The sequence below is a fragment of the Myotis myotis genome, unplaced genomic scaffold, assembly GCF_014108235.1.
Source record: "Myotis myotis isolate mMyoMyo1 unplaced genomic scaffold, mMyoMyo1.p scaffold_m19_p_18, whole genome shotgun sequence".
In the NCBI taxonomy this organism is placed as follows: domain Eukaryota; kingdom Metazoa; phylum Chordata; class Mammalia; order Chiroptera; family Vespertilionidae; genus Myotis; species Myotis myotis.
Window position 1 is genome coordinate 16,169,841 of NW_023416322.1, and position 16,544 is coordinate 16,186,384.

Below are 16,544 nucleotides of genomic sequence, written 5' to 3' on the forward strand. Positions count from 1 at the left end.
TTTAATTAAATATTTGCTTTATTACACGTGTTACCCCCTCAGTTTTCATTATCTAGTTTAATTGGAACAATGGGTTTACTTTGGAGATTGTTGAAATGTTTGCTTATATGTATTTTATATTTAAAATATATTAAAAGTTTATGTAATACAAAAGGATTCTTAAACTAATTGAAATCTGTGATTGATATAATATTTAGGAATTTTTTAACCGACCTTGAAGTCATGTGTTTTAAACTAGTACTCATTTATAAACAACCGGATTCTTTTTTTTCTTAAATTTATCTAGGGTTTGGAAACATCTCACCACGCACAGAAGGGGGGAAAATATTCTGTATCATCTATGCCTTACTGGGAATTCCCCTCTTTGGTTTTCTGTTGGCTGGAGTTGGAGATCAGCTAGGGACCATATTTGGGAAAGGAATTGCAAAAGTGGAAGATACGTTTATTGTAAGTATGATAGCCTTTTAACTACATGTGGTTATTGTTTAATGTATTAAAATATTACACTTTTTCCATTACCTCAGAGCAGCTAGCTATACATTCACTATTGGATTTTCCATAACAATTTATATGTACTCCTATTAGCATGTAACTCACTGTATAGTTATTTTTATACTTATCTGAATGAATAAATTAATGCATGAGAAAACTCTTAAAATATGCATTAAAAAGTAGAAATCTGACAGCCCTAGTTCAAATTCTAGATATACTGTCTCCTAGCTATATTTTGCAATTTATTTAATGTGAGTAGAACTACTGACAATGAAACATTACTCTGAGAGTTAGAGATAATATAGGTTAAAGTTTAACAGAACTAGTAAAGACTGGCTATATTTTATTATTTAAAAATTGTTTTGGTACCCTTGTTCATTGCTGGTGTCACTGTAAACATATAACCCTTCTATGAAGGATATAGAAATATATGACAAACACAATAAAGATGACCATACAACTTAATTTAGTAATGTCATTGATAGAAATCTATCAAAGTGATATAATTCAGTAGAACCAACAGTAATATATATATAGATGTTCATGGCCACATTACATTCAATAGAAAAAAATAAAATGAAAATGCTTCTGTTACAATTTTAAGTAAAAAACAATAACATCATGAGTACAAACATCTATTCTTGAAGAAAATTCTGGATAAAGAAAATGATTGTGTGAGAGGATGGGGTTATAAATGATTTATTGCTACTGTCACCGCTATTCCAAATACATTTTAGTTATTATTAAATGACATTTTCATATTTTCACAAAATTGTCAGAGCATTTTACATGTAACTCTATGGATGAAATAAGACTCTTGAGTATGGTTTTTCAATTTAAACCATAGTTCTAGTTTTTAGCATTATTATGTTTCATATTTAAGTTCAAAGTTCACTCTCAAATATTTTTACTGTTAGGAGTGGAGTAGGTGTGGTTATTCCCAAACAGGAGTTTTATCCTCTGTATGGTATTATACTTTTCTTATATTGATATAAAAATATCTTGTATTTATATTAATTGAGAGGTAGGAGGAGAGGCGTGAACTTGATAGTACCGAATTGTTCATTTATTCAACAGAGTTTTAAGCACCTACTGGATACTGGGCAGTGTCTTTTGTGCTGCATCGACATCAGCGCACTAGACAAATTCCGTGCCCTGTTAGGGGATACAGTCCAGGGGTCACGATTCCGCATTCAGCACTAAACACTTCTGAGAACTTTACAAATGTGAAGTCACGTAGCTCTCAGGTGTGCGATAAGCACGGTGGACTAGCGAGACTTTTCTTTCTATTTTCCATTCTATGGTTTCATTGACCTTTATGTCTAGAAAAATTTCAAGCTCTACCATTCAGTGATTCTTCTATGGTGGGGCTGTGACCTAGAAAGGACAGATTCAGTTAGAGATGAATAATTCACGGTGATTCATCTCAAAAAGAGACCTGGAGATAAACTGCTGACTGTACAGTCTTCATTTAAAGTCACACTGTGGAGATTCCTGAGAAGAGAAGGAGGTGAAAAAATGTGGGTACTCTGATGGCAGCTGTAGCTTAGAGGTGTGGAAGATTTATCCTTATTTATATGTCATCTTTGATATATTTAGTTTTATAGTTTAAGACCATAGGCCGAGAGATAGTTCATCAGGCTCATCTGGGAATTAAATGTGAACTTTAAGTCTCTGAACATCCACTTTTAATCAACTGAATATTGATTGGAAATGTGATAGGAGTGAGAAGGAATAATTTGATCAGTAGTAAATATTTAATTCATAGTTCAGTTTTTTTTCCATTTTCATATATTTCTAGATTGTGTTTACCCCACAATCAATTGTATGCCTATAGACTGGAAATATTTTAAGAGTAGTTCCGGTAAACAAAAGGATGATGTAAATCTGAAATTTGTATTTTAAGAGCAAATGTGATTTACTTGGGAGAGTAATTTACCTGTTGTAAGCTCTGTAAGACTAAAGTGGTATCATTATTAGCATTGGATGTTTTGAGCTAGTTACGTTATACCCAAATTTGACTTATAAAGACAATGGAAAATTAATCATAAAAGGGAATAAAATAAAATTCCCACTTGCTAATTTGTTGATAACAGTGTACATAAGTTAGCTTTGTGCGTATGCCAATAACCAATTAATCTCAGTCAATTTCTCTTTCTCTCTCACTCTCTTGCTCTCTTCCCTAGAAGTGGAATGTTAGTCAGACCAAGATTCGCATCATCTCAACAATCATATTTATACTGTTTGGCTGTGTGCTCTTCGTTGCTCTGCCCGCTATCATATTTAAGCACATAGAAGGCTGGAGTGCTCTGGACGCCATTTACTTTGTGGTTATCACTTTAACAACCATTGGATTTGGTGACTACGTTGCAGGTAAGTTTTTCTTGGCACCGCCACTGCTCTCCTAACCCGTGTCCCTTCTTTAGACTTTTCACTTGGGTTTGCAGCACAACACAGTGACTGTATTCGTTACTAAGGTTGCCATAACCAGGTACACAAACTGGGTTGCTTTAAACAAAAGAAATCCATTCTCTCTTGGAAGTTCAAAATCAAGGTGCCAGCAAAGGCATGCTCCCTCCGAGACTGTCAGAATCCTGCCTTGCTTCTGTCCAGCAGTCCTTGTTGCTTCTTGGCTTATAGCCCCATCACACCCATCTCTGCTTCCATCATCCCATGGCTTTCTCCGTGTCTCGCTCACTGTGTCCGAAGGATGCCAGTCATATTGGATTAATGCTAGGCTAGTGTGAGTTCATCATACTAATTACATCTCTAAGGACCTCATTTCCAAATAAGGTTGCATTCCAAAGTACTAGGGGTTAGGACTTCAACATATATTTTTGGAAGACACATTTTAATCCATAACAATGACAAAGCCAAAAAAAAAAAAAAAAGCAAGCCATTCCATGACAGTGGAGGTAAGCAGATTGGTGCAGCTGGACATTTATTTTTTATTCTAAGAAAGAGATTTAATTACAGGTTATTCAGAATTTTATATTCCCACCCTCTTTTTCAAACCCAAATGTCTGCCTCTTAATTTTTCTTTTTTTTTTTTTTAGAGGTACAAAAATTTGAGTTTAACTTATCTTTGCTCTCTTTTCTTAGGCCTTTTCATATCTTAGTTTAAAAAACACCTGCAAAATGTAGATGTTCTTAGCTACTTAAGAACTTGTTTCTCTACAATATTTACCGTCTTTAATTTTTAGTTCTCGGGAAAATATTTTAGGCCTTTGTTAAAGTGTCCACTTTTTTATTCATTTTAAAATGTCTTCTTTTCTATATATGTTATTTCAATTGCTGTTTGCTTGCTTATTTATTTATTTATTGCTGCGAAAAGCTTTGTTGTTCCATTTAGTCCAATGCATGGGAGAGGGCTTCGGGGTGGTTAAAAGAATGGCTGGGGTTTCAGGGAGAGGCTCAGGCACAGGGCAGACACCAGGGGAGGCAGAGGGGCCCCTCACAGGCCTCGGGGCTCCACAGGCCCCTAGTGGTGCTGGAGGGGGAGCCTTTCCTAGGGCCACTGGCCCCGCCCGGCCCGGGGCCGCAGCCTGCGGAGGGAGCCAGGTGTGGCCCATCTTCTTGATGCGCTTCCCCTCCTCACCCGGAAGCGGCTCTGCAGGACTTTAAAGCTGAGCGTCCCGGGGGCAGAACCAGGGCCTGCAGGTCCACCAGGGCCTGGTCAGGTTCCTCCCCGAGGCCGGGGCGGCCTCCCTGGCGCCCCGAGTTCTGCCCACTCATCTGGGGAGGCCTCAGCGCGTCCTGGGGGACAGTGCGGCCACCGCGCCGGGTTTGCGCTCAGAGCCCTGGAGCTTCTCTGCCAATTTGGGGAAGAAGCGGCCCCCGCCCTGGAGAGCCACATCCTCAGGGTCCAGATAGAAGCCCAGAGAGAAGTAGGTGTGGGCGCCCGCAGAGGCAGGGGGAGGGAGGGGGGCAGGTGGTTGACCGCAGCCTCCATGCAGGTGGGATAATGCTGAGGAATCTGGGAGCTCATGGTTGTTTGCATAAGGAGTTAAGGTAGAAAAAAGCCGGTGTGCTGGCTGGTCTCGGAGGTGGTGCTGAGGGTGGTGACTGGGTAAGACGCTGGAGAGTGGCCCAGGCTGGGAGAAGGGGCGTCCCTGGGGCTGTTCGTCCAAACACTGTTGAAGCCAGAGGCAGCTCCGGACGCCTTGCTTTTGCTTTATTGTTGTAGCTCTTAGGACTTACCTTTCTGTCATTCCCACTCTCCTTTTTCCTGTTATATTATTTAATACTGTTCTAACTCCAGTTTTAAGTAAAGTATAATTGTGGTAAAAGTAATTTCAAGTAGTCATGGATCATTTTGACCAGCTACTGAAAATCTAAACCATTCTTTTAAAAAAAATCAGTTGGAAGTATTAGAAAAACATGCTGAACGTTATAGTAGGAATGTGCCGTTAAATTTTCCAGAGTAAACTCACCAGCCTAATTTAGTTTTAGGAGAGTTTTATACTTTCTGGCTATTTACTATTCTTTCTTGTTGTTTTTCTTGGTTTTTTTTTTTAGTCTTAATCACTTTTATTTTACTTAATAAATAAATGCAAGAGAATGGTTGTGAAACCATTGGCAATATGGTAAACTTTAAAGCATTTATTCAACTTCGCTCATTTATTATATTTCTTGGAATGAGAATATATACATTTTTTTCACAAATAAATACGTAATGCTTTACAATTACCCTATTTGTAGAAACTTGAAAATCATTGTGATTAAATGAAAAAAAAGTGCACAAAAAATTCTTTCTTTTAATCTTACGATTTAAAATATATTCAAAATAACATTTTTACAGCAGTCAAAACCTTTAAAAATAAAGAACTGTAGCCTCATAAGTTTAACAAGTGGCCACATTCTAATTTAATTATTAACACCTGGAAAAACTACCGTGACTCCTAAGCAAGAGAGACTAGCAGTTGGTAGAGTTTTCCCTTCTGGGCACTCCTAGTTTTGTCCTTAATATTTTTATTTCATCTGTTCAAACACAGACAGTTGCTCCAGCTTTAAAGAAGTCTAAATGGACTTTGGGCATTTAATATCGGCGATGCTTGCTAAGACTTAAGACCTCCAACAATGCAAAATCAGAAAATGTTCTTTCTTGACCCAAACTTCTCACCTAAATGTTTTCAGAAAGAGAACATGTTGTGTTTATAGAACATGTTGTGTTCTATAAAATCTCACAGAAGGCTGAGAGTTCGTATGTTTTTTATTGATTGGCTAATTACAGTAACCTGGCAAAGCCTGCCTTCTTGGGGAACGTATATCTTTGAAGATGAGGATGTTTTCATGAGTGACACTTTGCTTTGGTCAAAAATACTGTGTACACATCTGTGGGTTGGATGGAGGCCCTGAGGCAGGTTAATGTGGAGAGAAGAAGCTCAGACATTTGTACCTCCATCTACTACATGCTTCTGTCCTAAAACACCCATTTTTCTACCTCTCATCAAAGCTATTTACTTGGCTTAAGCAGAAGTGGAAAGTGTATGAATACAGGAGAAAGTGAGACACACTGATGCTAACAAAGCTTACACTCATGGCATGCTAATCTTAGGCTCTTGTACCACTTTATAAACATAATTAATAAGGGCTCATAACTAGAATACGTATGTATTAGGTGATATATCTTCTATTTTTAGGTGAAAAACATTGTATTTGTATTTTATTTTTAATGTTTATTTTTATGGTAATGCACTGTTTTATTTTTCAGCTTTATTGAGATACAGTTGATAAATAAAATTGTAAGATATTCAAAGTATACATCATGGCATTTTCATATACATAGACATTGTACTAGTAAAAGGATTCCCGCCTCCTAGTTAATTAATACATCCATCTCCTCACATATGTGTCCCTTTTTTTGGGGGGGTGAGAACAATTAAGTTCTACACTCTTAGCAAATTTCAATGCTATAATACAGTGTATGCGTTATTTTCAACAATTGGCAGACTGTGTCAATCTAGTATAGGGACCACATGGTCTGAGACTCTAAGGAAACAAAAATTATAAATAAAAGAAATGTGGGTGGAATCCTAAAATAATGTTGATATTTGCAACCAGAGTACCAGGAAAAAAAAGGACAAATATTTTTACTTTATGGTTTTGTAGAAGATGAAAAACAATTTTTTTTAACTTACTTTAAGAAATCAAACACTCTGAACCTGGCTAGCTCATGTGGGCGTGTTAATATTCAGTCTCAGCTGCCTGCAGAGTGAAGTGTGTGGATCAGTGGCGACCCTGAAGTTTAGAGCCACGGCGCCGTTTTGTGGGGGAACTGGAACAAAATGGTATTTGCATGGCATTGAGTTTAGTCTAGTAAACGTCTTATTACTGCGATTTCTTTTTGTTGTAACCCTCTTTAAATTCATTACTTTAATTTTACAGAGGAAATAACGAAAAATGGTAGAAAGACACTTTACTAATCATTAGCAAATGCTGAGAAAGATAAATTGGAGAAGAGGCAGATTGACACCAGCTTTTGATGTATGTCTGTCTGCTTAATTGATGTATGCTGTAGCTATTTTGGTCTTTGTGAGACTGGAGCCCTGCTCCTAGTATTGTAGTCTTTACAGCCTCGGTCCTTCTGCCCAGGGAGCGTTTTTGGAATGAGAATGAGAATGTGGATGAGGGGGCAGGTGTGTGGCAAAGGCTGGGTAGGAAATGTGTGTCCTTTGCCAAAGTCTTTGGAAAAACAAAAATTACGAGTTTTTTAAAAGGACCTTGGGAAAGAATTGCCTCATATAGTTCGACGTAAAAATAGTCTTTGCTTCTGGGTGCTTTGAGACTCTAAAGTACAATTAGGCCTGGAGTTAAGGCAAGTACCCCACCCGGGGACTATTGGCTGTTTACTTTTTTAGAACCTTCTCTCTTGCTATGAGATGTCACTGCAGGCGGCGTTTTCACCTCGTTTTGGCATTTTTTGCTGGCAAAAACAAGAGGCACTGCTGTAACTTAAAGCTTCTCATCTTTCTGTTGGGTTTTCACCTCCAAAGAAAAGCAAGTTGAACCTCTTGTGATGCACCCTCATTGGCTGGTGCTCTTCTCAAGCCTGCAAGTCCTTTGACAGGGATTAGGGATCGGTTACATTGTTGTATTGAACTTCTTGGAAGACAAATTCAAACTGTGGTGTTATGAAAAGAAAAGTAAATTTGAGAGGGTGATGTATAAATGTTTCGGATACAGGTTGTAACCTTGGTGTAACTATTAGGAACATCCCAAGGGCAGCAAGTGAGCATGTGGTGTTTTAGACCAGAACGCTGAAGCAGAGGGCTCATCCCCAGGGAATGAGCAAGGAAGTCCGTGCAAAAAGACTTTCTACCATGGGAAGAAAACAGGACAACTCCTGATTCTATGTATTCGTAGGCCTCATTCCTTACATGTCATATAATGCATGATATAAATTAGTGCATAATAGTTTTCTAATTCATAAGAAAATATATTTAAATGTGCATGCTCAGAACCTTTTCATTGCGGTGATAATGAATCAAAAGCATTTAGAGACCACGCATCACGACAAAACCACACAGCATTAGGTTTCTCTGTGTATGTGACTGAATAGAGGAAGTCAACACTCACTAATTTTTCTGCAGGAAGAGCCCTCCCAGCAAATTTTTTTAAAAAAATATTTTTTATTAATTTTTAGAAGGGGAGGAAGGGAGAAGAGAGAGAGAGAGAGAGGAGAGAGAGAGAGAGAGAGAGAGAGAGAGAGAGAGAGACTTTGATGTGAGAGTGAAACATAGATTGGCTGCCTCCTGCATGCCCCCTACCAGAGATCAAGCCTGCAACCTGGGCATGTGCCCTGACTGGGAATCGAACCTGCAACCTATTGGTGATGGATGACACCCAACCAACTGAGCCACACTGGCAAGGGTGTTCCCAGTTAATTTTAATTTTATATTTATGCAAGGGGTGTGTTTTAGTGGCTGGTTGGCTATCTTAGTGATTGTTGTCTGCTTCTTTCTGATTGCCCAGTGTTCCAGAGCGCAGTGTTCTAGGGCTAAAAAGGACCTTTCTTTTACATATGAGTAAACGTAGTTGGTTGTTCTTCAAAATTGGAGAAAAGTAAAATTAATTACCTAACTTAACACAATTTAAAATATTTTTCAAAGCTAGTGGCTTCTTTAATATATACTGCTAGGGTTAGAGTGGATCATGCAAGACAAGAATGTATTTCCATGAATTGTTTAGAAGCTGTCCTAAGAAGTCCTTAAAATACTCCTTTTAGTAAACCAGGCGTGTTCATAAGAGATAATATGACTGAATGAAAGCCAGATGCAAATTTATAGTTTCACAAAGCAGTGAGCTCATATTACCTATTTTATTAATAAAAAGCAGAAGTTTTTGCCAAAAATTTAGATATTCTAAGAAATATTCATGGTTGATATTATGAAAACACATTTCCCATTGGAACATACATTTATTTAGCTATTCAAATATACCCTTTTGGGAATTTAGATCCATGAAATTTAGTATATTTAGTTGAATAATGATATTTTCTTCATCTCACACGTAGTTATTGAAAGCTCACTTAGTGTTTTGTACCTTATGTTCCTCTATATAGAAAATATAATTTGGGGCTTTCCCAGGTCAGATTCTTCTTCTGGTGCATTTACTTTTATTATTTCTTACAAATTTTCACAGTTGTATAGTCATTTGGCATCACATTTTTTTTGAGTTGGAAAAATATATTTGTTTATCTCATATTAACAATTAAGTTTTCTTAGAATCGTATTTTCAAAGTCATTATTGAAAAAGTAGGTTTTAGTAACCACACCATTGCTTTCCCTTATAACCGAAAACGTGACTCACTGAGTGGAGTGCTCAGAGCTTGCCTAATTAATGAAAGGGGATTTTTATCATGAAAACATATAAATCTCTATTGAAAAACCACGGCAAGATTTTTTTAAAATTTTTGTTTAAAACAGTTTGTTCTAATAGCAACCCTGCAGAAAACAGTTCCTGCTGATGCGTAAAAGCTTTGCAACTATGTCAGAGGCCAGTTATTAAAACTGCTATTATGGAGCTGGTCTCTAATAAAAGTTTGCCAGGAATTCAGTGGATAACAAGGAAAGTACCTGATGAGGAAGAGTTCTGATAAAGAACAGTCAGTACTACCATCACCACCGCAATGGCTCCCCAAAACTGCTTTGATTGGAAAGAGAGGGTTTATGTGGCTGCCAGATGCATTATATCATTCATTCATTCAGCAATTTAGTGAGCACACGTATATTCCATACTGTGCTTAGCACTTAGTGATAATGATTGCCTATTCCTTTGGATAGAATGTGTGAGATGCAGGAAGAGCTACCGATCCTGGTAGTTATTTTGTTTGATAGTGTAGGAAATTCTACAAGGAGTCAGGTCCACCCTGACTCAGCTAGTGGCTCTCAGAGAACTCATGAGAGAACTGATAGCGATCTACATGATTAATTAAATGGGATTTGACCCAGATGGCTCAGAAGTCCTAGGGACTGTAGAGAAGAAGTTATGTAACTTCCAGGATTCAGAATGGATATATTAGTAGCATTGTGGAAACATATGGACAAAAAAAAAAAAAAGGAAATCATTCAATGATTAATAGTTATGGCTTAGGGAGGTTGGCAGTAAATTGTACTAAACTTGATAAAAAAAATCCAAATTGCTCTATCTTGAGTCTTAACAGTAATTTCTAGGGATGATAATTGTGTCTACCTTGTAGGTTTCCGTCCTCATAAAGGATGAGTGAGTGAGGCAGTGTGTGGACTTGCTTTCTTTATGGTCGTGAGATGTTCTAATGTCAGTTTTCCTAATTTTAGACCAAGTGCCGAACAGGAAATGGACAATGTCTTGAATGCTGAAATTGAAATTCCCCAAAATATAGGTTCCAATGCTAGACAGGTTTATCTTTTGTAACCTTGTGTTTTTCTGACTCAATGGCTTATGAGAAGCTTTGTTTAGTGGGTGAGCTAGTGTTTAATACTAAAGTCATATTTCCATTTGTAAAAAGGAAAATAGAATTTATAACATTACTGAAAGCCTCTTAGTCCTTGAAGCATGGAGAAAACACTTTATTCAGTTAAATTGCTTTACTATAAAAAAGGAAAGATATACTAAAGCAGGAAGTTTTTTTTCCTCCCTTTATATTAAGGCAGGATGGTTTTGATTAATAAAAATAAAGTCAAGCAAACATAAAATACAGATAGCATTTTGGAAATAATGTTGATAACTTAGCCCAGAATGGCTAGATGATTCTCAGGCTAGATCTTCTTTTAAAAATTTGTATTGAATTTATTGGGGTGACATTAGTTAATAAAATTATACAAGTTTCACATGTACAATTCCATAATACATCATGTGTATATGACAGTGTGTGTTCACCACTCCAAGTCAAGTCTCCTTTCATCATCATTTTTTTATAAGTAGTATTCTCTGAGTCAGGAGTATCACAGGGAAAGAAAATTAAATTTAAGGGGTGAGGGCATGGTGTAGGCAAGTTCTTTAAATAGGGCCAACTGTTAGAAATTGTTGGAATGAGGACAGAAGCAAGGTGAGGAGGCTTCTGGTAAAATAATGCTTATCTTCAGACTCACCTGGTTTCTAGGCAAGACCCTTCAAGAGAAGAGGCACGCCTTGTTTGATTTCGTGTTTGCAGCCCAGCTCGGTGTTTACCATTCAGTGTGGGCAAACAAGGCTGGTGGATAAAGGATGGCATCATAGGTGACGTGGACAGCCAGGCCAATGCAAAAGCCTGGGATACGGAGCCAGGCGGGCCTGGGTTTGAATTTAGCTCTGCTGCCTCCCTTCCTGGGAGACCTGACACGCTACTTTACCTACTGAGACTCTGTCTTCTCCGTTGAAAAGCGGGGACACTTCCTGTTGAGATTTCAAGGAGCCAATACAAACCCGTCTTTCACTTCAGAGTTCTGAACGAGACTGTGAGAACGATGGTAACTTGAATTATTAGCTTAACATGGGGGGACCTGGAGAGTATTATGCTAAGTGAAATAAGCCAACCAGAGAAAGACAAAGTATTACATTATCTCATTCATATGTGGAATCTAATGAACAAAATAAACTGAACAAAAGATCCAGAGACATAGAAGCATTGAACAGACTATGGAACCTCAGAGGGAAGGCGGGGGAGGGTGGAAGGGTGGGAAAAGATAAAAGAACTTGTATGCATATATCTGTAACCCATGGACACAGACAATAGGGAGGTAAAAGCCTGGAGTGGGCGGTGGGGGCAGGCTAGAAGAGGTCAATGGGGGGGAAAAAGGGGGTCATATGTAAGACTTTCAACAGTAAAGATTTAATTTTTTTTTTTTAAAGAATTATTAGCTTAAATTACTGTAAAGGCAGCTGGAGTTATGGCTTAAATCTGAGGACAAATGGTTTTACTAATCGCCCTGTCCTAAGTCAGTGGAAATGTCAGGAGTGGGAATGCAGCCTCCCTCAAATTTTTAGGAAACACATCTGGGGAGAGAATGAGTCCCGAGCATTACTGACAGCCCACACCTCTCCTGGGCTACATTTGGTGCCTGTAGTTTAATCTGCTGGATGCGATTAGGCTGTGGCTGGCTTCCTTCCCTAAGCACCAGGGAGAAGACGTCCAGAGAGCAATGGCGACTTTTAAAAGAGGCTGTCACATATCATATTCCAGTCAGGAAGAGAGTTATTTTAATTACTTGGAAAAGTTTATAAGATTCCTGAAACCTGTGTGCTTCCACCCCTCTTTGCTATTTTTATTGCCATCTGCCTACTCTCCTATAATGATTAGCCAAAAGCTCTTAAAATGGAAAGGATCTGTGTGCATATTTTGGGTGGCAACAAAGAAAACAGCAGTGAGGTGACTGTTCCTGCCAAGTGGGTGAGGATCCCAAAAGTGGACAGTGGGCTGTAGCATCCTGCAGGCCGTGTCTCGGGAGTCTGTGGAAAGAGGGGGAAAAAATTGTGGAGTGGCAGAGTGGACCTGGGGGTCAGGGGCTTACAGGGAGTGAATCCAGGACAGAGAAATTACCCTGCATCCTTACTTAGCAAGAGACCCAGGGACAGGTTTCCTGAATGTAGCCAGATTAAAATTAATACTTCTAACAGCCAAGACATTTTTTGAATGTTTTCTAATTTAAAACAAATCCAATAGCTCTTTTAAGCAGCTTATCTGCAGATAATTTAATTTGGGTAAGATTCTTGGATCAAGTGAACTGAATAAGGTGGAAATTAATCCATAGTCTCAGCTGTCAGAAAGTGGCCAGGATCTGGGAGTTGTTTGACAGTACTCCATATACATTAGTTTTTCCTAGAGCTTTTGACTGCTGGTATTTCATCTTAAGCGTGGCAGTTAAGAATGGGAAAGCATTGCCCCTCCAGCCCCCTCGACCGTGGCTTAGAATCCGCTGAAACATGTGGGGTAAACATTTTACCCAAATATAAACCTTTTAGAGATTAAGCTAATTTACTCTTTTCAAACCGTGACATCCTGTTTATAAGAAGGAAGATTTATAAAAAGTCATCTTGAGCTTGATCTGACTCCTCATATCAACATTTTGGTGAATTTAAGTGTTAAATGAGTCACAACTATTTGGATGAAGATTTTCTGGTTTTGAAAGAGAAAGTACTCGGAAAAAATGTCATTTTGGTTTTATTGAAATGGAAACATTTGAAAAATAGAATTTGCTAGTGAGCCTATCATGTGACAAGTTTCCACACACATTTCTTAAGTCACTTTTGTGAATCCGTAGAGCTGCATCCCCCAGGGCCAAGTCTTAACCATCCTGAGATGCATTTAGCCTTCATAATCCTTTCCAGAAAAGATGTTTTTTAAAAAAACACTGCACAAGGAAAACAATTTTCACAACATTTTGAAGGAACATTATTTACTTTGAAATGTATTCTTAAATGAAGTTTATTTGCCTGATAGAAAAATGGTCTCCTTTTACTCTGACCCTTTAATACTTGAAAATGTCATTGCAGGAAAGTCAAAGTTTAATTTAGATAAAGGAATGTTACAGTCAAAATTTTATACTTGATTTGAAAAAAATCCTTACTCAAGGATATGTTTCCATTGACTTTTAGAGAGAGAAGAAGGGAGAGGGAGAGAGAGAAACATCAATGTGAGAGAAACATTGATTGGTTGCCTCCTGCATGCGCCCCAACCAGGGATCGAACTACAACCTGGGTATGTGCCCTGACCAGGAATCGAACCCCAGACCCTTTGGTGCATGGGGCAATGCTCCAACCAATGGAGCCACACCAGCCAGGGCATTATGTTAGTTTTTTAATGAGTAGTGCAGTGATGGCGAACCTTTTGAGCTCGGTGTGTCAGCATTTTGAAAAACCCTAACTTAACTCTGGTGCCGTGTCACATAGAGAAATATTTGATCTTTGCAACCATAGTAAAACAAAGACATATTTTTGATATTTATTTTATATATTTAAATGCCATTTTACAAAGAAAAATCAACCAAAAAAATGAGTTCGCGTGTCACCTCTGACACGCGTGTCGTAGGTTCGCCATCGCTGGAATAGTGGCTACTTATTAGCTGTTTCATGATTGGATGGGCCCCTGTTTAAACATCCCAGTCTCTCTGCTATTGACCCTGTAAATATAAGGACCCTACTGGGTATCTCCACCTGTGTGTATTTCAAGCGCATCAAACCCATCATGTCCCAGTTTAGGTTGCTTCTCTCTTCTTTGTCACTCTCCCTTCCCCCGTGTTTCCTGTTCAGTTGCTGGCACATCTCCCACGTGAGGGCCTCTGGTCATTCTAGAGCCTTCCTTTTACTTATCACACCAACTAACTGGTTGTTAATGCCCGATGATTCTGTCTCCAAAATGCCTCTTTTTCCATTCCCGCCTCAACTGGGGCACAGTAATTTCTTAGCTCCTTTAGAACAAAACTTTCTAACGGGCTTCCCTGTCAGCCCTTCCTTTCTGCCACTAGATCTTTCTGTGCATATAGTGAAACACGAACATAGGACTTACCTTTCTGTCCACTTTTACCTACTCCCCACTGGGGTCAGGAGCCCGTCCTTGCAACCTGACATAACTTCCTTTTTCTAGATTCTTCTCTTCTACCCATCTACTCCCTGGCACTCATATATATATATATATATATTTAGCTGCTACTAAATATCTTTTGAATATACCACACATTTCCACCTAAACTTTTCTCTGTTTTGATCCTCATCATTTAAGACTCATTTTCTGTCTACTCGCCTTCCTCCTTCCAGAAGTAAAAATCCTTTCTTCTGTGTCTTCTCTTAGCACAATTTTATTCTTTCGCTGTCACTGGATATATCCCATAATGGTTAATTGTCTATGTGAGGCTTTCTCGGGCTAAATTACGAATTTCTTAAGAGAGAGCTTTCTTTCCATCTCTTGTGAAAAAAAAAATCACTGTTCAGTGTTTGGGATTTAATATGAGTCCCATTAAAATGTGCTGAAGGAGGGATGTGTTGAAATGTATTCACATTCTCATAGGTGCAGTTATTGTACCAAATGGATGGAGAAGTAAAGATTAGAATGAAGCAAAAGCGCTCCTTTGTCATTTTTTTTTTCTTGAGAGCTAGAGATATAAATTTATGACAAACATGGGAATTCCAAAAAGTCAGAGAACAGAGAATGACAGCATTACCTGCAAATTACTGTTTAAATGAAACCTACTAAGGCATTGTCTCTGCCATTTGTTATCAATCTATTGGATTGATGATTTTTAAAATAAGAACCACTCTCTGTCCAGGTTATCATTGAATTGGCATGTATTGACTGGTTAGTATGAATTGGTTGGTAATAAGGTAATTTTACTCAATTAAATGTATACCAAAGAATTAATGTATATCATCTCTGTCTTCTCCTTGTTAAAACTGAGGTGGAAAGAGACCTTGGAGTAAAGTGCTAGACTTAATTATAAGACACATTGTAATAAATAAAAAAAAGAAACAAGGAACAAGAAAATATTATGATCTGGAGAATTAATGAAATTTAAACTGGTTGTTGAAAAAATAGATAAGGATTGTATATGAGGGAAAGGAGGAATTTCATGTGAAGGAAATAACATGGGTCAATTGACAAGAAAATTGCTGATTTGCAAGCCATATTTTAGCAAATGTCTATATTGTTAACATTTATGAATGTAAAGTTATTTTGTTCTCCTTTGTTTTCGCTCTCACAGGCGGATCCGATATTGAATACCTAGACTTCTATAAGCCTGTCGTGTGGTTTTGGATCCTCGTAGGACTTGCTTACTTTGCTGCTGTCCTGAGCATGATTGGAGACTGGCTCCGAGTGATTTCGAAAAAGACAAAGGAAGAGGTAAGAATTAAGAAGTTTTCAAAAAACTTCTATTTAGCTAATTTAATAAACGGTAACAATTTTTTTACATTTATATTTTAAAGCAGTATTTAAATATTTAATTTTTAAACATTTATGTTTGGTATGAGTTTGTTTTACACAGCTATCATGTGAGTTACAATTCATTCACTTACCAAATACTAAACACTCCTATCTTCCTGATGCTATCTAGGTGCTTAGGGTAATTTGTGCTAAAAAGGATGTAATTAAAGTGTTTTTTTCATTAGTTCTTTTTTTAGTTTGTTTCATTTTTTTCTCTCAAAATATGTATAATAGAAAATTATAAGAGAAAAGTATAATAGAAAATATTTTTGTCAAGGTATCAGTAGCATGGAAAAGTGAATGTACTGTGGAATATTGAATTTAGTCAAGTATTTCCTTTTTTACGTCTACATAAATGTGTGGTAGTCCAGATGTATACAAACACATATATGCCCCAAAGTTGTATGTGTTATGGCCAATTTTCTTATTACTAATTTTAGCTGCTCAAAAACATACACTTTTACATATTTTGAACAACTGTATATATAGAAATGAATATCCGAATTTTGACTCATGACATTTTAGAAAATTTAAAATTTCAATCTGATTTTGAAATTACAGAGCTCTGAAATTAAATTTTGATTTAATATTTTTAGGTCCAGAAGTCCTGTTAGTTTGAATGTGATAGAATAGTATGAATTTTGTGTTTTTTTGTTCTGGTTGTTAGCCAATTTTACTA

At 37.6% G+C, this 16,544-nt stretch overlaps 1 protein-coding gene across 3 annotated transcripts in view; it reads left to right on the forward strand.

The window, feature by feature from the left end:
• Window positions 1-16,544, forward strand: part of KCNK2 (potassium two pore domain channel subfamily K member 2) — a 95,144-nt gene that overhangs the window by 50,617 nt on the left and 27,983 nt on the right. For all 3 annotated transcript variants that reach the window (XM_036344571.1, XM_036344569.1, XM_036344570.1), the window contains exons 4-6: window positions 287-447; window positions 2,679-2,865; window positions 15,645-15,784. In XM_036344571.1, the coding sequence (XP_036200464.1) occupies window positions 287-447; window positions 2,679-2,865; window positions 15,645-15,784 (488 nt within the window). The remainder of the gene's footprint in view (window positions 1-286; window positions 448-2,678; window positions 2,866-15,644; window positions 15,785-16,544) is intronic.